The 19,994-nt window shown below is 49.3% G+C and overlaps 1 protein-coding gene across 2 annotated transcripts in view; it reads right to left on the bottom strand.

The window, feature by feature from the left end:
* Sned1 (sushi, nidogen and EGF like domains 1) overlaps positions 1-19,994 on the bottom strand; it is a 65,176-nt gene that overhangs the window by 24,576 nt on the left and 20,606 nt on the right. For both annotated transcript variants that reach the window (XM_036172855.1, XM_036172857.1), the window contains exons 4-16: positions 19,565-19,727; positions 17,033-17,158; positions 16,579-16,692; positions 13,476-13,589; positions 13,223-13,336; positions 7,799-7,924; positions 7,415-7,519; positions 7,167-7,280; positions 6,566-6,682; positions 5,110-5,226; positions 4,796-4,912; positions 4,529-4,642; positions 3,740-3,913 (exon numbers count right to left, since the gene is read on the bottom strand). In XM_036172855.1, coding sequence (XP_036028748.1) covers positions 3,740-3,913; positions 4,529-4,642; positions 4,796-4,912; positions 5,110-5,226; positions 6,566-6,682; positions 7,167-7,280; positions 7,415-7,519; positions 7,799-7,924; positions 13,223-13,336; positions 13,476-13,589; positions 16,579-16,692; positions 17,033-17,158; positions 19,565-19,727 — 1,615 coding nt within the window. The remainder of the gene's footprint in view (positions 1-3,739; positions 3,914-4,528; positions 4,643-4,795; positions 4,913-5,109; positions 5,227-6,565; positions 6,683-7,166; positions 7,281-7,414; positions 7,520-7,798; positions 7,925-13,222; positions 13,337-13,475; positions 13,590-16,578; positions 16,693-17,032; positions 17,159-19,564; positions 19,728-19,994) is intronic.

Below are 19,994 nucleotides of genomic sequence, written 5' to 3'. Positions count from 1 at the left end.
ACTTACTGATCTATGTATATTCACACACACACCCTCTCTCTCTCTCTCTCTCTCTGGACACTTACTGATCTATGTATATTCACACACACACCCTCTCTCTCTCTCTCTAGACACTTACTGATCTATGTATATTCACACACACACCCTCTCTCTCTCTCTCTCTCTGGACACTTACTGATCTATGTATATTCACACACACACCCTCTCTCTCTCTCTCTGGACACTTACTGATCTATGTATATTCACACACACACCCTCTCTCTCTCTCTCTGGACACTTACTGATCTATGTATATTCACACACACCCTCTCTCTCTCTCTCTGGACACTTACTGATCTATGTATATTCACACATACACACCTTCTTAATTTCTAGCTTTTATTTCACTTCTTCAAAGTTTTAAGTTCCTAATTTTTATATACCCAAATTTGTCTATTTATTTCTTTCATAGTATTTGTGTGTGTGTGTGTGTGTGTGTGTGTGTGTGTGTGTGTGTGTGTGTGGCCTAAGGAATCTTTCTGCACTCAAGAAAAAAGATGTGAACCTATATTTCCCAAACAAAAATAACATTGAAGTCTCTGGTCCACCTGGAATCCATCACGGTTGGTAGTGACCTGAAACAAATGTCATACCTTTCCAGTGCATACCCACGTTATCCCAGCTGTCAGGGGTATTTTCCCATATGCTTTCTTAGCAGGTTTTAGCTTCAGCTTTTACATAATTCTTCTCACACATACAGAAGCGATGGCTCTGATGCCGTTGTGCACAGTACCATTCTACCGCTCTTCCCAGGTGCTCCCGGCGGGACTCTGGGAGCTGGGTTGTCCTGCCTTTGCCTCGTCTCCTGTGATCTCTTTCACCCGTGGGTTAGGTCAGCAGCTTCTTTTGGAGAATCCGCTCAGGGTTTTCTGTGCACACAGCTGGCATCTTCACTCCTCCCTCCCTTTCTGATGGCTATGCCTTCTGCTGCAGGGTCTCACCTTAGCAGCGTCCAGGACCCCCTGGGCAACGTGGGAAAGCAGTGGCGGCGTGGCCTTCCCCAGTGGTGGGCAGTCTTCTACTGTTAACCTTTGTTAGCTGTGGAGTTTTCATGCATGCCCTTAATCTGATTGAGGAAAAACACCTTCTGTTTTCAGTTGAGGAGGAGTTGCTTTATCTATCTATCTATCTATCTATCTATCTATCTATCTATTTATTTATTTATTTGGTTTTTTGAGACAGGATTTCTCTGTGTAGCTTTGCGCCTTTCCTGGATCTCACTCAGGCTGGTCTCAAACTCACAGAGATCCGCCTGGCTCTGCCTCCAGAGTGCTGGGATTAAAGGCGTGCGCCACCACCACCCAGCCCTATAATCTCAAATTTTATAATGTCTATCTAGTTTGGAACTAAGGCAATACTATTCTCAACAAATAGTCTCCGTCATTTAAAAATTAATTTTTTACAATTTATAGTTCACTTAAAATAACACTTTCTCTCTGATTTGCAGTTTATGTAATTTTGTTATGCTGTGATTTTTTTTCCCTATTGTGACCATTCTGTTGGAAATCCAGTTTAATCCAGCCTATCCCTGTAATTACCTAAATGTTGCATTTTTAGTTTAGAGTCTCTATTTTGTCTTTAAATTTCTTCATTATTTCATTCACTTGGAATTTCTTTTTTTGAATATTTTTATAGTGACATTTAAAAGTCCTTGTCTGTGAGTTCCAATATCTGGGACATCTGTAGGCCTGTTTCGATAATTTCTTTTCTAGATTATCTGTTGTAATTTCTTGGTCCTCAGGCATAGTGTAAACAAACACAGTATAGACCAAAGTGGGACATTTCTTCCCTGGGCTGAAAAGCTCTGTTCTCTGCCCTGCAGCTTGACTGAGCTGCCTGGATCAGGCACTGGATGTTACTGGATGTTGCTGGGGGCTGACTGGAGGCTAGTTTCAAATTCTTGAGGGCTGGAGTAGGCCTCTCCTGCTGGATTTCAGATCTCAGCCTTGTGGGAGAGTGGGATGTCTAACCTTCAGACCTGCCCCTGGTTTCACATGCATGTGGCAGGTCCTGTGGTGGGAACTGGTGGCTATGTGAGGACTTGCTCTGTGACTTCAGCATCTCTGCCATCACTCCACTGTGCATGACCTACGGGATCTCCTCCGCTTTGTGGCCTGTTTCCCCTGCTCCATCATCCCCTGCTCCATCATGCCCTGCTCATGGTGGGTCTCTGCCCCGAGATAAAAGTGCTAGCAGCCTTTCTCACACAGGAAAGGAGGCATGAAATTCTGGATCCCCAGCTCCGACAGGCTCGCAGGTGTGATCCTACGGGTCTCGTAGTGTCTACTGTCACAGTTCAGCCAGGGACACTGTCTGCATCCTCACCCAAGTGCATCTGGAAAGAACTTGCTCTCTCCCCTCTGACGTTTGTTGCTGAGAAGTCTGATGCCGCTCTGAGTCCTTTACTGTGCCGTTCCCCCTGCCTAGTCAAGGATTTGCTGTTATCCTACAATATTCTTATGTCTCAGGCTTGGTACTGCTGTTCCCGTCCAGGCTCTATACTTTCTTTTGTGCACAACCTGTTCCTCTTCTTTCTGGGGAAGCTCTTCCAACTGTCTTTCAACTCACTGACTTATTCTTCATCAATATCCACTTATTCTTCATCAATATCCACTTATAAATTATGCTGATTATTTCAACTATTGTGGTTTAAAGTCTCCTCTTTCTACTTGCTTTGAAGCATAGTTTACCAATCGATCCCCTTGTACATGGCCAACGCCATATTAACTTTTGCATACTATCACGATAAATGTTGCAACATAAAATGTGTATAGTAGACGGATATCCTTTGGTGCTGTTTGGCCATCTTCTCTATTTCTGTCTCCAATGGTAGCTGCTATATGGACACCCATCACTGCGTTTAGGGGCTGTGCTTCCAGGAGCTCTCTTCCTTGCTGGAGCCCCCTCCTCTGTGCCTGGCAACATGTTGAGGAAAAGAGGAGCTGAGAGAGGCGGCACTCTCCTGAGCACCATGCAGGAACTTGGGCTTGGGAGGGCAGGAGTAGAGGATAGATGCCTCACTGGGTCCAGGTGGTCCTCTTCAGAACTCTTTATTTTGATGGGGCCACCCAGTGGGATGGGGCTTCTCAGGCATTTGGGAAATGGCAGTTGTTGTAGGTGCTGTCCCTGTGTATGTTTCGTGAGAACTGTGTTATTATCTCACAGTTCCTGATGGCAGAGCTGCATAAACAGGCTTGATGCCTATGCACATACAGCCTTGGTAAGAGCTTCCCAGCTCTAGGGTCTCAGTCAGAAGGACCCTGTCTCCAGGACAGAGCCATGGCTGGGACCCTGGAGAGGATGCTGTCTGGAACAGCACTCCTCCAATGCATATGTGGGGGGCTAGGATTTTGTTGAAATGCAGCTTGGTTCTACAGGTCTGGGTGGGGGCCTGAACTGAGATCTGCTTCTTTAGGACCCTGCACTTTGATTAAGTCTTGGCCCCAGCGTTTTATCTGCAGTGTGGGTCTGCAGCTGTTTCATCTGTTCTTGGTTGGCTCTGAGGACAAGGACACTCTAAATAGGAATAGCCCAGAACAAAGCTGATAGCAATCACCCTTGTCATCACAGGAGGTGTAGCCTCTACTTACAGACAGGAGATGGGGGAGGGGCTTGCGTGCAGCCTCTGTCCCAACTTCCTATGGCTGTGAGAGAAAGATGTTGGCCCTGCCCACCCATCCCAGAGGGCCCACAGAATCACCAATGCACTGGGGAGGCTGGCTCCAGACACCTTGTGGCTGGCAGATACGAATATGGCTGAGGGCGCTCAGACTGAAGCCACGGTCACACGTGTACAGGGCCACCGAGCCCATGTGAGTGCCATTGTAGCGCATGGTAGCATGTTTCACCTCCTCAGGGCGACCACAGTCCACCTCTGCAAGAGAACATCAGCATTTCCTGGGTGTCAGGGCACCCACCTAGTCTAAACTATTCTTCCACATGACCAGAGAGGCCTGGCTTCCACACCACCTGCTCAAGGGGACAGGATCAGGACAGGAAAGCTCCACTTACATTGGCTTCTGGGGGTGGCACCTCAAACACTGATTTTCCCTTTCCCACAGTGGTTTGAAAGAGAATGTCCCCCATAGGCTCACATGTTTGGATATACTTGGTCCCCAGTTGGTGGAACTGTTTGGGAAGGATCAGGATTAGGATTGTGGAGTTTGTATCATTGGAGGCAGGCTTTGAGGTTCCAAAAGCCAATGCCATTCCCAGTTAGCTTTCTCTTTCTGCCTCATGCTTGTATATCAGGATGTGAGCTCTCAGCAACTGCTCCAGCACCACGTCTGCCTGCCTGCCCTGCTCACTACCATGACTGTCATGGTGATGGCACCCTGGGAACTGTAAGCCCCCAAAACTTCTATAAGTTGCCTTGGTCTTGGTGCTTTGTCACAGCAGCAGAAAAATAGGACCCCACCCCTACCCTGCCCAGCTCCTAGGGGGATCCAGGAAAGATGCCATGCTCCCAGCCCACCCACCTGGCTCTCACCTGCCTGACACCGGTGTCCTGTATACCCTGGCTGGCAGTGGCAGAAGAAATCTGCTCCTAGATCCTCACAGGTACCCCCATTCAGACATGGGCTCCGGAAGCAGGGGGAGGGGGCTGCAAGAACACAGAAGACCCCTTTCACTGTGTTTCTCTTGGGGTCGTCTGTATTGTACTCAGCCCACCTCCCATTCCTGCCAGTCCAGCTCTGCCCCTTGATCCAGTTTTCACATGCGCTCAAGAGAGTATCTCTGGCTGCTCCCACCATACCTATCTCGCAGTGCCGCCCAGAGAAGCCTGGAGGGCAGTCACACTTGTATTTGCCAATGTAGTGAAAGCAAGTGCCACCATTGTGACAGGGGCCAGAGGCACAGGAGTCTGGCTTTCCTGGAAGCAGAAGACACCATCAGAGTCACGTATCATAGACATCAACCTCTCCATGTCCCCACCATCCCAGAAACAAGGCCTTCATGAAGGTGTTCCTGAGAGGCATGGTGGTCAGGGCTTGGCCAGCTGGATTCTGGCTGGCTCAGCCCTAGCTCAGAGCATGTCCATCACCACCCACCCCTGCCCTGGGGCCGCACCAATCTCACAGTGTCTCCCGGTGAAGCGATAAGGGCAGGTGCAGTGGTACTCATTGCCTGTCTCTTTGCACGTGCCCCCGTTCCGGCAGGGCCCCGAGCTGCAGAGGTGTGGCCGGGCTGGGTGTAAAGACAGAGAGATATGGTGAAGATGGGCCACCTTCCTAGTGGTGCAGAATCCTTGTTACCATGCTCTGCCTTTTCAGTCCTTTGGTACTGGACGGGCCTGAAGTCAAACCTGCTTCTCAGCTGTGCCCCAAGGCCCAAATAGCAGGAGCTAGATCAGCCAGTCATAAACAGGCTATAGGCCCTGAACCTGCCAGCTCTCTCCTTGATGGAGAATTGAGCCCCAAGTCACAGGAGACACACACACAGTGCCCTTCTAGAATCTGCTCTAGACCTCCCAGCTACAGATTGCTTCATAGCTCTACAGGATGTCCTTCCCAGAGACCACACCCTCTCCAGGCCAGGCTTACAGGGCCCAGTGTCCCTGCCCTATCATTCCTATGCCATCTTAGCAAATGCTCGGGTCTCCCTTAAGGTCCCTCAAAGCAGGTTCTGGAAGGGCCCTGTATGGGATTTCAGGGATAACCATGCAGAAGACCATCTCTTTACCAGCTCTCTACACTGCTTCAGGGACAGAGGATGCTGTGAGAGTCTCAGACACCTCTGTCAGAAACCTGCCCTGGGGCATGTGATACATAGCTGGAGAAGTGATATGTTGGGGAGGCTCCTCATAAATCCACTGAGGTCTTGGCTATCCTGAACAGCCAGGCTGTGGGGTGCCCAGAGTCCTGAGTCAGCTTACAAAGGCCTTCAGTCAAGGATGTATGCCTGAGATGATTGGTTTGTGAGAGTGTGTGTTATTTTTATTTTTATTTTCGGAGCTGAGGACCAAACCCAGGGCCTTGTGCTTGCTAGGCAAGCGCTCTACCACTGAGCTAAATCCCCAACCCCAAGAGTGCGTGTTATTGCATGAAAGGGATGATCCTGGGGGGCACTGAGGAAGACGGCAACCCCCGCAATGTATCATGGAAGAATACTTAAATTCTAAGTGGCTAAACGCTGTAAAATGTCTGCATTCTCTATGTTAAACTAAATCTAACAAAATCGGAATGGAAAAAAAATTTAAGTTCATTATAATCATTCTAAAATCTGTTTGGAAAAATACTGAAGCCTCTTGAGGCATGCAGACCAGTGACGAAGATAACTGTCAGAAATGGCGAGGCGCTTGCTGCCCTAGATGTGCAAGGAAGAGCCTAAGAAGAGCTCCGGGAGAGAAAGAGTATCTGATGAATGAGAGAAGCCGTGGGCGGGCGGCCTGGGAGCTCTCCGTGGTGCTGACGGCGGAGCCTGGGAAGGCGCACGCCCCGCCCCCGCCCCCGCCCCGCCCCCAGCTGCGCTCCAGCGCTCGCCCCGCCCCATCCCTCGCCCCATTTCCCTCTCTGTTCCACGTCACCTTTCTCGCAGTGCCTGCCGTGGAATCCACGTGGGCACTCGCACGTGTAGGAGTCGTCGTGGGCATCACAGGAGCCTCCATTAAAGCAAGGGTCGGAGTCGCAGGGTGATGGCAGAGCTGGGGGGAAGAGGGAAATGCTGTCCTGGAGCACCTGCCTGCCAGGGTCACCTTCACATCCCTCCTGGCCGAAACCAAGGCCACTTAAAATACACTCTGCTTGCATCTGGATTGCTCACCTTGGCCTAAGGCCTCATTCCCCTACCCCCCCCTCTCCAACAAGGTAGCTTTGACCTGTGGTACTGCTAGATCATCATCTGTATAATTACACACCAGTGAATTTACACTAACGGTATAAATGCATCAGTCACACAAACTGTATGCATTAAGGCCTGAGAGAAGATAGCTTATGGTGCTTTATCTTTGTCAAAACGCTTTCCCTCAGGGAGTGAAGGAGACCCCTGTAACAATGGCAAGTGAACTTTGCCAGAGCCTCCCACACCTGCAGGCTCTTGCATTAAACCCTGGCTCTGCGGCATCACCTGCACCTTCTCCTGCTAGACCACTGTCCAGGATCCCTGGTGGCCTGTCCCTAGCCACTCACAGTGGCTGATGTTGTGGTCTGTGTGGCAGACGCATAGGTAGCTCCCGCCGTACTCCATGCAGTAGCCTCCATCTGGACACTGTGTGTTCATGTTGCAGGGCGTGGCTGTGACTTCTGTGAAGTAAGAAGCTCCTTTAGTGCCCACTCATCTTCCTGGAGACCTTGTCTTCTTGACAAAGGTGCCCCCCATCTCCAAGACCCAGTGACCCTGGTAATGATGATATCCAGGGACCAGGCAAGAAACCTACCAAATTCACAAAGGAGCCCAAAGAAGCCCGGGGGACACTGGCAGAGGGTGGTGTTGGTACCCAGGCATCTGCCTCCATTCCGGCACTCACAGTCATTGGGGATTCCTGTGTGGGGATAGGGGAGAAGCTTCCATGGGCGAAAGCTTCTCTCTCTTATCCCTGTCCAATCCTGGCCCCACCCTCCCACAAAACTGCTGAACTAACTCTCTCTCTCTCTCTCTCTCTCTCTCTCTCTCTCTCTCTCTCTCTCTCAAACATTTTGTTTGTCTTGTGGAGTTTCCTGCATGTACAACCCAAGGGAGGACCCTCCTCAACTCTGCTATAGGCAGCTCATCCCCCTTCTCCTGCCCCAGCCCTGGGTCACCCCCAGCAGTCCCAACATACTCTCTCTGCAGTCCAAGCCCATAAAGCCTTCAGGGCATTCGCACACATATCCTGGATCCGCATCCACACAGGTGCCCCCATTCTGGCAGGGGTTGGAGAGGCAGGGGGAAGGCACCAGATAGCTTCCTGCAAGAAAGTCAGTGGTTAATGGCAGCCACTTGAGAGAGATGAAAATTCTTGGGGCAAGAGCAGGTATGGCTGCTGGATATGGAGGAGAAGCTGGCCTCCCTGTGAGTTCCCACAGCTGTTCTCAATGCCAAGGGGCATTCAAGTCGGATGCCTATCTTCTGGGAGCCAGCGTGGCCCAGGCTCCTTTCTTGGGACGCAGAAATCAATGCTGAAAGACCACCCAGAGCTCCCATACATCACTGATCAGACATTCCTGTTGGTAAATAGTGAAGACTTTCCGATGATTACTAGTTTAGCTGTTGTTGTTTTAAGCCGCTGGGCCTTATATTATGGCCCACAATATGGCCAGTCGTAATGACACTTCATGACTATTTGGAAAAAAATATGTGCTCTGCAAAACTCATGGCCAAGTGGATCAAAGACCTCAACATAAATCCAGTTACACTGATTCATCGGATAGAAGAGACAGTGGGAAGCAGCCTTGAATGCGTTGGCACAGGGGACAACTGCCCACACCAGGTTGGTATTTTTGTGCTACTGTACTGTTTGTGGTGATATCTCACTAGAGCTGAAGGTAATGTCAGGAATATTCATCTGCTCATGTGCCTCCAAATATGTTTTGTGCCTAGATGTCTAAGTCGTTTGCCTATTTTTCAATTGGTCTTAACTGGATTATCCTGCTTTAGGATTAGAGAATTCATCATATATTAAGTCCTTTGCCAGACATGAGTTTTACCACCATCTCCCAATCCAGAACTTGTCCATCTTTTAACTATGCCTTTCAACAGAGCAAAACTTTTAAATTTCAGCAAAGAATCTAATTTTCTCTTTATTTTTGTGTGGCTAATACGTTTTGCTGTCTTATCTAGGAACACTTTGTTGAAGACCAGATCACAAAGTTTACTTTCTGTTTCTTTTTTTTTTTTCCCCTAAAAACATTAGTTTTGCATTTTCCATGTAGGTTCAAGATCCATTTTGAATTAATTTTTGTAAGGTTTGAGGTTATTTTTTTTTTTAAATGAGGATATTGAATTGTCCCAATTTGGTGTATAGAGTATCCTTTCTCCTGAATTGCCTTGATGGAAATGTCCAGCAAGATGGTGTATGACCACAGTCTTAGGTACTTGGGAATCTGAGGCAGGAGGATGGAGAGTTCAAGACTAGCCTGGGTAACACAACAAAACCCCAACTCAGAAAACAAACAAGGGTGATAGGTACAGCTTAGTGGCGGGGCACTTGTCTTGGATGTGCCAGGACCTGACTTGGTACCCAGGATGTATAGATTCTCTCTCTGTCCCACTGATTTGTGTGTGGTATCTCCTTGCCAATAATACATATTCTACATCACTATAACTTTATAGTAAGTCTTAATACCCAGTAGTGTGATTCCACAGCAATTATTCTTTATCAAAATTGTTTGGACACTCAAGTTCCTTTTCTTTCCCATATTAATATAGAACCAGCTAGTCTATATGTACAAAAACATCCCACTGGGATTCTGCTTGAAATTATATTAAATCTATGAATCAGTTTGGGGATAAGAGACATAACTAGCATGCCTAGTCTTCTCCTTTATGAACATGTATTTCTGTCCATTTACTTAGATCTTTGGTTCTCTTATCAATTTTTTGTAAAATTGTATACATATTTTGTTAGATTTGTATCCAATCCTGTCAACATTCAGGGGAAATGTTACAAATGGCATTGTTTTAAAATGCTTGGATTAGATGCCCAACTTGGGGGATGGCAAACATCCATAACTCATTGTAGTTTCTTAATTTCAGTTTATGTGTGTGTGTGTGTGTGTGTGTGTGTGTGTGTGTGTGTGTGTGTGGTGTAAGAAGGAGCACATGCATGCCACAGTTCTTTTAAAAATTAGCAACACGAACACACTGCCTTGCATTCAGCTCTGAACTGTGTGGCTGCTACTTTCATGGCACAATGGACAGACACCATTTGACTTTTTGTTTGTTTGTTTTGTTTTGTTTTGTTTTGGAGACAGGGTTTCTCTGTGTAGCTTTGCGCCTTTCCTGGAACTCACTTGGTAGACTGGGCTGGCCTCGAACTCACAGAGATCTGCTTGGCTCTACCTCCCGAGTGCTGGGATTTAAAGGTGTGCGCCACCACCGCCCGGCGACACCATTTGACTCTTAAGAAAAAGATTTATCTGACAAAACTTTTACATTAGTGCCATACATTCCCCCCCATGTTATAATCCCTATGACAAATTGCTTCAATTTAAAAATAAAAATTATTTTGTTTGAAATATTTTAAAAGAGATTCAGAACTTTGGCTCACACATTGGACATTTCTCACATTTTGTTCTTCTGTATAGCTCTATATTTTTGTCTTAGACCATTGTCCTCTGTCTAAAGAATTTCCTTTAACACTTTTTTTTCTTTTCTTTTTTGTTTTGTTTTTCAAGACAGGGTTTCTCTGTGTAGCCTTGACAGCCCTGGAGCTCGCTCTGTAGACCAGGCTAGCCTCTTACCCAGAGATCTGGCTGGGATTAAAGGTGTATGCCACCACTGCCACCCGGCTCCTCTAACTCGTTTCATGAGAAAGGTGTGTTGCTGGATAATTATTCGAGCAGGTCTTTATTTCTCCTTGGCTCTGGAATGTGGTTCTATGTGGTCTGGACCACTAGACTGATGGTTTTCCCTTTCCAGCTTGCATGGCTCCTAGCGAGCTTCTATTGTAGCTCTTTTCTAGATGTGAACAGTCTTTTCTTCTGCAGACTTATCTTTTACAAAATGGTTACTTTTTTCGTTTTGTTTTTCCAGCGCCTTTCATGGAACTCACTTGGTAGCCCAGACTGGCCTCAAACTCAGAGATCCACCTGGCTCTGCCTCCCGAGTGCTGGGATTAAAGGCGTGTGCCACCACCGCCCGGCCTAAAAAATGGTTTACTTTTATTTATGAGTATGTGTATGCCACATTTGTTCAGGTGCCAGAGGCCAGAGGAGGGCTTTAGGTTCCCTGGAGCTGGAGACGTAGCTGACTGTTAGCCTCATGAACTTGTATGCTGGGAATGGAACTCAGGTCTACTAGAAGACCAGCAAGAGCCCCTAACTCCTGAGCCATCTCTTCAGCTCCGCCCCCCTCAGCTGCTTTGAAGATGAGTTCTTTATCTCTAATGTCCAGGAGACTGGTCAGTGTGACTCTGTGGCTTTCCTCATGCCGTTCTTGAAAATGTGGGGCGCAGTTTTCACCAAGCTCAGGACAGGCTGGTTTCTACTTCTGTTTGGGTAACTCCCTCTCATCTTCTCCCTTCTCGGACTTCAGATTCACATGCCAGATGTTCACTGTCCTTTTACAGCCCCTGGCGCTCAGTTATTTCTTCCAGTCTTGCTCTCCACATTACCTATTGTTTCTGTTTTCTCTCCCAGCTCATTGGCTTTTTTCTTCCATGTCTTACCAGCTGTTACTGCTACCCATTAGACTCGAGAAATTCAGACAGCTTTCACTGCTATGAATGTTAAAAATCTCTTCCTCTTCTCGTTATGTTTTCCCTCTTAACAGTCTTGAGACGGTTTCCAATAGTTGATTGTTTGTATTGGTAATTCTTTCATCTGCCTGTAGGTTTTAGTTCACTTCTTTGAATTCATGCTGATGTCTTCAATGAGGAAATTTTGGGTGTTGGTTTCTCTCAGGTTCCTGGTATGCTGTGGTAAGCCCCTAGGACCTTAATCTGCACATAGCTAAGACTTAGTGTCTGCTGGTCCTTTCACATTCCTTCCGAGGTTCATTGGGGGCAGACCCAGCCAAGCATAGTCCTCTAGCAACTTACCTCTTGCTCTCCCAAAGTAGCTCTTGCTAAGGGAGGACTCTACTTAACCCTGACTCAGGATGTGGCCTCTCTGATCTCCACAGCTCCTTGGATTTCTCCCCAATCCTGTCTGAGCCCGAGGAGCTGCCGGGTTTCCTGATTTCCAGTGGTTCTTTTCTCGGATCGCAGCCTAGTAGATTCCCTGACCCAGATCCGCCAAGTCAAGACAGAGGGGCCTCCTGCTGCCCGGCTCCTTCCATCCACCAGTAACTCCAGCTGTTCTGCTTCCCACCCCCGACCGTAGCTGCTGCTGTTTGGACTTTTCCCCTCAGTTCAGAGGGACTGGTCACTTGGACCCACACGGTGGCCTGGGATACCCCAAGCAGAATCTGGGCAGTAAGGCCAGGGCATGTTCTGGAGCCCACTTCTCAGGTCATAGCTCTGTGCTGTGAGGTCTAATGGCTGAAGAAAGGAATTTCGTCGATTTTGTCTGGGTTTCTAGCTGTTAATTGTGAAAGGGGGATTTCCAGGGCAGTTAACTAGCAGCAGACTAGATAATCTGTTTTTTAAAATATCTAATTCTGACCTACTTCTTGTGATTAGACCCACTGTTTATACTTATAAGTTTAATGAGCTTACACTACTAATAGATAAATTTATTTTTATTTTTTCCCACTCCACCACACCTTTAAAAAAAAGTATTATTATGTTGCTCTGGCTGACATTTTAACTCTTGGGTTCAATTAACCCTCCTACATCAGCTTTTTTTTTTTTTTTTGGCACAAAACAAGATTTCTTTACAAAAATTGAAACCATTTACCTGTGTTCTGATACACATTTAGTGAAATACACTGATCTTTCCATAACTACTCAGGCAAGGTAGTTACTGAACCATACAATGGGGATCTGTCAAGGAGTGAGGGTGCCACACCCACTCTCTGCTCTCAGGCCTTCACCAGGGCCTGTCTGGTCCTCTTACTGTGGCATCTGACAGTGTCCATGGGTCTGGGTCTTCCTTACAGGTAAACTGAACCCCAAAGCTGGCTAGGCTTTTGAGAGTTAGACACTGCAGAGTTTTTAAATCTTGTTTTTATACCATGCTTTGCAATCTCTAGTAGGTTTTGTCTTTGATCTACCAAGGCACAGTCAACATTTAAAACGTGAGGTAGGGTAGAAAAGAGTGTATTTGGTCCCATGAGGCAAAGGCCAGGTTTTTTTCTCTGTTCCCCTGTGTACCAGGAAAGGGAAGGTGCTAAAAAGCCTAGAATCCTTTGAGTTGAAAAAACCAGACTTGAGAAGGTTGTCACCTGTCCCTGATGTTACAGATGGAAACCAATGCCTAGAAAGGAGAAGGCCCGCCCAGCCCAGCTGTTCCCTGTTCTCTCCAGCTGGTGGCTCGGGAAGGGCTAGAAAGTAAATGAGAGGGTGGCTGAGAAGGGGGCAGGAAGTGGGGCAGGAAAGGGGAGTGGCTAAAATGATAGCCACTGTACAAGTTACAGGCACTGCAGAGGACCACGTGGCGGCTACCTGTCTCACATCGAGGTCCCTCGAAGGGTTCTGCACAAACACAGCTGTAGTTTCCAACCAAGTCAACACATGATCCTCCATTCAGGCATGGGTCAGAGCTGCATTCATCCACATCTGGGGGCCGTAAAGATGGGGGATCAGCTTAAGCCAGACTGTGACCACCCTGAACCTGGCCAGAGGGGAGCCTCCCCAAGCACTCCCTGCCACTCATAGGCGCCCCCGCCCCCACCCAACCTGCATGTAGGTCACTCACCTGTCTCGCAGGCGGCCCCAGTGTACCCAGCCTGGCACACACATGTCGCAGAGCTGCTCTCTGCCTGGCACTGGCCGCCATTTTGACACACTTTGTTGTCACATGGAGACTGGGCTACAAGTAAGGAGGAGTAGACACGATAATGGAGTCCTGACTGTAGGGGACTGATGGACACAAGTCCCTGAGGACATGCACTGAGCCTTATCCTTGACAGATCTAGGCTCAGTGGGAGGGGATCCTGGTTGTCTCTGGAGGGTGACAAGCTGGGAGGAGGTCTGGCTAGGGCAGTTTCAAGGGTACCCAAAGCTCTGGATGAATTGGTTCTAGTTCAGCAAACGTGGAATGGAGGAAGGGCATGTGTGCTGGATACGATGTCAGGAGAATGGGACCAACTTCTGCCATACATCCAAAGAGGGCTTCTGGAACCTGGGGCTTCCAGTCTGTCTCAGTGGCTAAGGAGCGGCTGTTGCCCACTGTCCCCCGTGGCCACTCTCAGACCTCATAGGCCGAGTCCTCCCTGGGTAGCAACCCTCAGGGTCTCCCTGGGCCTTGGGAGGTGGACAGAGTAGTAGGCCATCTGGGTCTCCACAGTCTGCCACATCTAGCTCTGCTAATGCATGGAGAGCAAGTAGGACCTAGCCTCTGCCTGAGGAAAAGCTCTTCAGCCTGGGATGTGTTCCATCCAGGCTCTGTCTGGTTTGGGCTGGAGCAACGTGGCCTTGTTCACCATGGAGAGCCAAGTGTTCACTGCAAAGCCCTCTTATCTAATGGAAATCTCATATGTACTTAGAATCAATTTACTTTTCATTTCTTTCATAAACTTGTGTCTCTGTCTGTGTGTGTGGTGTACAACCCCCTTACCATCATTCAACTACAGTTTTCTCAAGTAAAAATGTGTGTGTGTGTGTGCGCACGCGCATATGCGCTTGCGCACGCTGAAATTAAACACTTAGCTTCTTGTGACCATGAATGTTGATAGCATTGTTTTTTCTAGACTGAGGTATTGATATGGAAGCTATTTGAACACAGTCGATCTAAATCCTAGCTTCTTAAACTGCAAATTGCAAATCTCATACGTGGTTGCATAACTGAAATCGGATACTGTGAAAAATCTGCAAAGTAATATACTTCTGAATGCATAACAAAAATTCAAAAAGGAATGCATCATGAACCTGGGGTGTTTTTGGCGGTGTGCAGTGTGTTGACTTACAGCTTCACTGCTGCCTTGGTTCTGGACACAACCTGCACACTTCACTGTGCACATGCCAGCGTGCTGGGCAAGACCAGTGCACACTGCCCGAAACACTCGAGAATAGTTTTCTTATCATACATAGGATGTTTTCTTTTCTAATGCAAATGTAATGTCTTATGGAAACAAAGGCTTTCACTGCTCCCCTCCTCTCCTTCCCCGGCGTGAAAGTATCACATCAGCATTGTCTTTGAATTATATGATATTAGAGAGAACTTTACTTTGTTGTTGTTTTTGTTGGAGTCAGGATCTGTCTAAAGAGCCCTGGGTGTCCTGGCACTCACTATGTAGAGCAAGCTGGCCTTGAACTCGCAGAGATACGGTAAGCTAGGATAGCTGGCCACTAACCCCAGGCACCTTCTTACTTGCCCCTGCATGGTTATGAGTACCCGTTACCACACCTGGATTTTGTAGATGGGTTCAGGTTCTTATGCTTGAGTGGCAAGCACTTTGCTGAGCCATCTCCAACATGCCATGACTTTTGGCTTGGGATCAGGATCGTTTTCAGCAATTTCTGATGGCATTAAACATGCTTCTGCCATTTTGTGCTCTACATTTATGTGAAACAGTGTTCTTATCGTTGATGATTATAAAATCAAAATACTCATCAACTCTGAAGTATTGAAGATACCCTGGGTCATGCAGTATCAAATGCTCAGCCATAATTTAATGCTTTATGTAAAAATAAACAAGCACATATACCTTGTTAGTATGCAAATTTGATTTCACGTTTTTCTCCCCTCTCGTTTGTCTTTTGAGAAATGGTCTCACAATGTAGCCCTGGCTGGCCTGGAACTCATTATGTAGACCAGGCTAACCTCAAGCTTATAAAGATCTGCCTGCCTCTGCCTCCTAAGTGCTGGGTCTAAGGGCATTTACCAGCACTCCTGGCTTCTTTCACCTTTAATAAGTGGTAAAAAAAAAATGTGTACATCAGATAATTTTAAGATAAATTTCATTATGATTTATCGTCAGTAAATGCTTGATTTATATAGTGATTTTATGTATCTATATATCTGAGATTGCATTAAAAATTTCCTTAGCAAAAGGGGTCACAAGTAGAAAGGGTTTAAGAAGCCCCATTGCAACTCCAGCATAAGCTTTTATAATGATGGCCACACTATTCAGAACACTACGGGGCTGGAAGGGGTACTGTTTGGCTGAGCTGGGTCGGGTGTGGTGGTCACAGTGTTTGACATTCAAGGGCTGCCTTGGAGTGGACCACATGGTCAGATGGAGGCTGGAATGGAAGGGTCTACTTTCAGGGACCATGTGGGGTAAGGAGGAGTCCCCTGAGGATGTGAATCTATTGGGGAAAGCCTCAGCTGAGCCGCACTGTGAAGGGAGGGGGCTCCACGGGCTGGAAGCAGCAGCGGAGAAGCAGCAGGACCCCACCCTGCACCTTCCCAGATGGTGAGAGCCTGGGAAGGGGCAGTCAGTTCAGGGGCCAGTGCGTTGTGTGGTAGAAAGCCTGTGCTCCGTGAGCACGTGCCTTGCCCCTCCCCGCCTCAAAGCTGTCCCACCTTACCCCAGAAATCCTCCACTTTCTCACTCCCAGAAGACTCCTGACTCTGACCCTGGCCCAGTGAAGGACCTGGGCTCTCATCTATTCCAAAGCTCCATCCCTGATCTAGTGCCAGGGCCAGGAAGTGTGTATCGGCTACACTCACCCGTTTGCTCCTGCCCACACCATCAGACAGGCCTCCCCTGTGGCATCGGGCTCCTCCTGCACTCTCGGGACAGAACTCTCTAGGCTGCCTACCCTGGTGCCAAGCCCCTTCTGCAGTCCCCAGGCTCACTGTTCCCCAGCTATGTGTCTGTGCCTTGCAGCTAGCGAGGCTGGTGAGTTCTTACCTGACTCACAGGTGAGTCCCTCGAAGCCGGCCGGGCACTGGCAGCTGAAGCTGTTGACACCATGGGTGCAGGTCCCACCATTTTGACACGGGTGGGAAGCACACTCGTTCACATCTGAAACATGGGGCAGGCTGGGGCCTCAGTAGAGGAAACTGTGAAGGAATTGCCAGGGCTTTGGGTAGGGGTGGAGGACGGACTAAGCCCCGAACCCTGACAGGTCTTAACTTAGTGGCTAGGAGCCACGGCGGCAGCAGCAGCAGTACTCTCTGCCACATAACCATAGAGTTTGACCTCCATCAGTTTCTATATCACGAGGACAGAGACCTTGGCCCTCACCGCCACTGTCAGCCCTCAGTATTTCCCCTGAGCCTGGTATATGACCAGCGGGTGGGGGAGTGACTGGGTGCAGGAAATCAGTGGGCACCTTGTCCCCACCCGGGTGCCAGTGACTCACCCAGGTGGCATCTCCGCCCTGTGAAGCCAGCGAGGCAGGAGCAGGTGTAGGAGGGATTGCCCGTGACACAGTCGTCAATACACTTGCCACCATTGAGGCATGGACGCAGGACCAGGCACACAGAGGCTGTGGACACAGGAAGGAGCCCAAGCCTCATGCCACTGCATCTAGAATGTGGGCAGGAGAGCCACCTGCAATGGCAATGTCTCCCTTCCCTCCACCAAAGGGTCAGTTTAGTGACCATGACATTGGCGACAGTGCAGCTTTGTGTTCAGTTTCTGGGTCTTCGAGCTGGAGCCCAGTTTGCCTGGCAGCTCTCTTGCCAGGCTCTATTGCTGATCATTGTCGTCCTAGGTTCGGACTCTGGCTTCCTGTGGAGGCAGACATCCCCGGAATCACCTATACCCATAGCTCCTTCTTTTAGCTCTCTAACCCTGCCCACCTCTGCCACGGGCACTTCTGGGGTGGCTCAGCTACTCTCCTGGTTTCCTCACATTTAAAACGAGAAGCTGGCATCAGTTGTCACAGCCAGTGTGTATCACGGCAAGGCCTCTTAGGAAGGCCTCCTGGGGTTCCCCGAGACCTCAGCAACCCCCAAGCCCAGTTCTATAAGGTCAGGCTGGGCTCCTGAAATAAGAGGTTAATCACAAATTGGCAGGTGACCAGAAAGTCTCAAGGACTCCAGTCGCCTGCTGCAGGGAGGGTCAGTGATCACCACACCCTTCAGACTGTGAGTGTCTTCTGATCAGGGAGCTTACCTTTTTGTCAACTGGGATCATCTAGCAGCACTGTGCTCACCTGGTCTACTTGACATGTGGCTGCCCCTTGCAGCCATGGCTGCAAGAAGAGCTGGGCTTGCTTAGGAGTTAGACTTTCAGACGTGAGATGCTGCCTCTCAGGCACCATCAATCTCCCCTTTTGAGCAAGCTCATGTTTATATAACACCCACAGCTGCCCCTGGGCTAGCAGGATAGCTGTATCCCTGGCTCCCAGAGGCACCACAGCACCAAGGCACCTCTGCAGCTGTTTCCTGTGCCTTCTTATCACATGGACCTGGGGGTGATGCTCCACAAATCGGAAGGCACCTGATGGCTGGATGCTCTTCTGAGAGTCCCCCTGCAGCTGAGCTGTATGTAGCAGCTTGAAAAGCATGGTTTGTCCACACATGCCCCTTGCTCCTCAACCAGAACCTAACACTCAGCCTTTGACAAGGGACCTGAGTTCCCAGCGCCCACTGCAAGCAACGCTCACAGGACCACTTCAGATGCCACTGTCCAGAGTCCTAGTGTCAGAGCTGACTGCTGGCCAGGAGCAGGGCTGGAGCTGCCCTGGGTTCTGCCTGCTTTTTTTTTTTTTTTTTTTTTTTTGTGTGTGTGTGTGTGTGTGTGTGTGTGTGTGTGTGGTTTTTCATGACAGGGTTTCTCTGTAGCTTTTGGAGGCTGTCCTGGAACTCGCTTTGTAGCCCAGGCTGGCCTCGAACTCACAGAGATCCACCTGCCTCTGCCTCCCGAGTGCTGGGATTACAGGCGTGCGCCCCCACCGCCCGGCCCCTGCCTGCTTTTTAAATTTAATTTATTTTTATTTTATGTGCATTGGTGTTTTGCCTGCATGTGTGTCTGTGTCAGATCTTGGAGTCACAGACAGTTGTGAGCTGCCATGTGGGTGCTGGGAATTGAACCAGGGTCCTCTGGAGGAACAGCCAGGGCTCTCAACCATTGAGCCATCTCTCCAGCCCGGTTCTACCCTCTTAAGTGTTCCACTTGCTGCTCTGGAGCCAGGATGTCATGGGGTTCAGCTTTGGTTTCCCAGGCTGGCCTGCTATGTACCCAGCATGTCAAGTGTGTGCCAGCTTCTCCCTCCCCAGCTTTACATGTCCTGAGTACACGTGTCCTCATCTGCCCTTCACCAGATGGTCTCCCTGACCTGCTGGTGCTGTGTGTGGTGTCCCAGTGGAGTTCTCTTCAGGGGACTCAGTGCCAGGGAAAAGAACCCTGTTCTGTGGCCTCAGCCACATGATCAACAAGTGTGTGGGGTGGGTCCTAGCAGTGACCTGTCTTCAGCTCAGGTTTAGGAGGGTTCGTGATGGAGGTCTTTACTGATTGGCAGGTCAGTCGGTCAGCCAGTGCTTTTTGACACCTCTGCATGGTGTGCAGGGTGTTTCTGGGTGCAGTACATTCTAGAGGCCACATGGTGGTAGAGCTGTGAGTGTGCGCCACCAGGGCCATCGACTGCTTGCACCAATAGACCAGAAGGACCATACTATGCTCTGGCTTGTCACTACCATCAGGCCTATGGAGGTCCCTGTCCCCCGCCCTCACCCATGAGATGGAGGCAGGGGTGGGATGTGGGCAGGAGCAACTAGTTCTGCTCCTCTCCCCGGAAGACCCAGGTCACCTGAGGCATGGGACAGGATGGGCTGTGGGGCAGGGAGGGTGGGCGGGGATTCAGGGAGGTGGGGGGATAGGTTCTAGCCCCCGAGCCCCGCCCCTACTGCCACAGGGTTCCTCAGCCCCCCCTCCCTGAGCCTCTTACTTGTATGGCCGCAGCCCCCCACGCGCACCTGGGCATCATCGATTCTAAACGCCCAGCGCCCGGGCACGCCCACGTTGGTGGTGGTCTCCACCTCAGCCATGTCTGCTGTGCGTGACCCAGGGATGTTGAAGTAACGGTGCCCATCACCTGCGTTGAAACCTGCCTGGGAGCGGGGGGGGCAGAGAGGGAGGCAGGTCTCCTTACAGTCACTGAGTTCTCTCTCAGGATGGCCAAGTCAAGGATGGTGGAGAGATGGCCTCGTAAGGAGAGGACACTGTAGATGTCGGGGGCTGTTGACTTCAGCAGTCCCTCCAGTCAAGCGTAGTGCTGGACCTTCCTCCCTAGCTTCCAGGACTTCCCACTCAGCCTCTAGGCCTCACCTCAGGCCCAAGAGAAGTGCCACCCCAGGAGAAAGTTGGGGTCCAGAGGT

The sequence above is a fragment of the Onychomys torridus genome, chromosome 23, assembly GCF_903995425.1.
Source record: "Onychomys torridus chromosome 23, mOncTor1.1, whole genome shotgun sequence".
Classification (NCBI taxonomy): Eukaryota; Metazoa; Chordata; class Mammalia; order Rodentia; family Cricetidae; genus Onychomys; species Onychomys torridus.
Note: the sequence above shows the minus strand (reverse complement) of the source record. Positions and strands in the feature narration are given on the sequence as shown.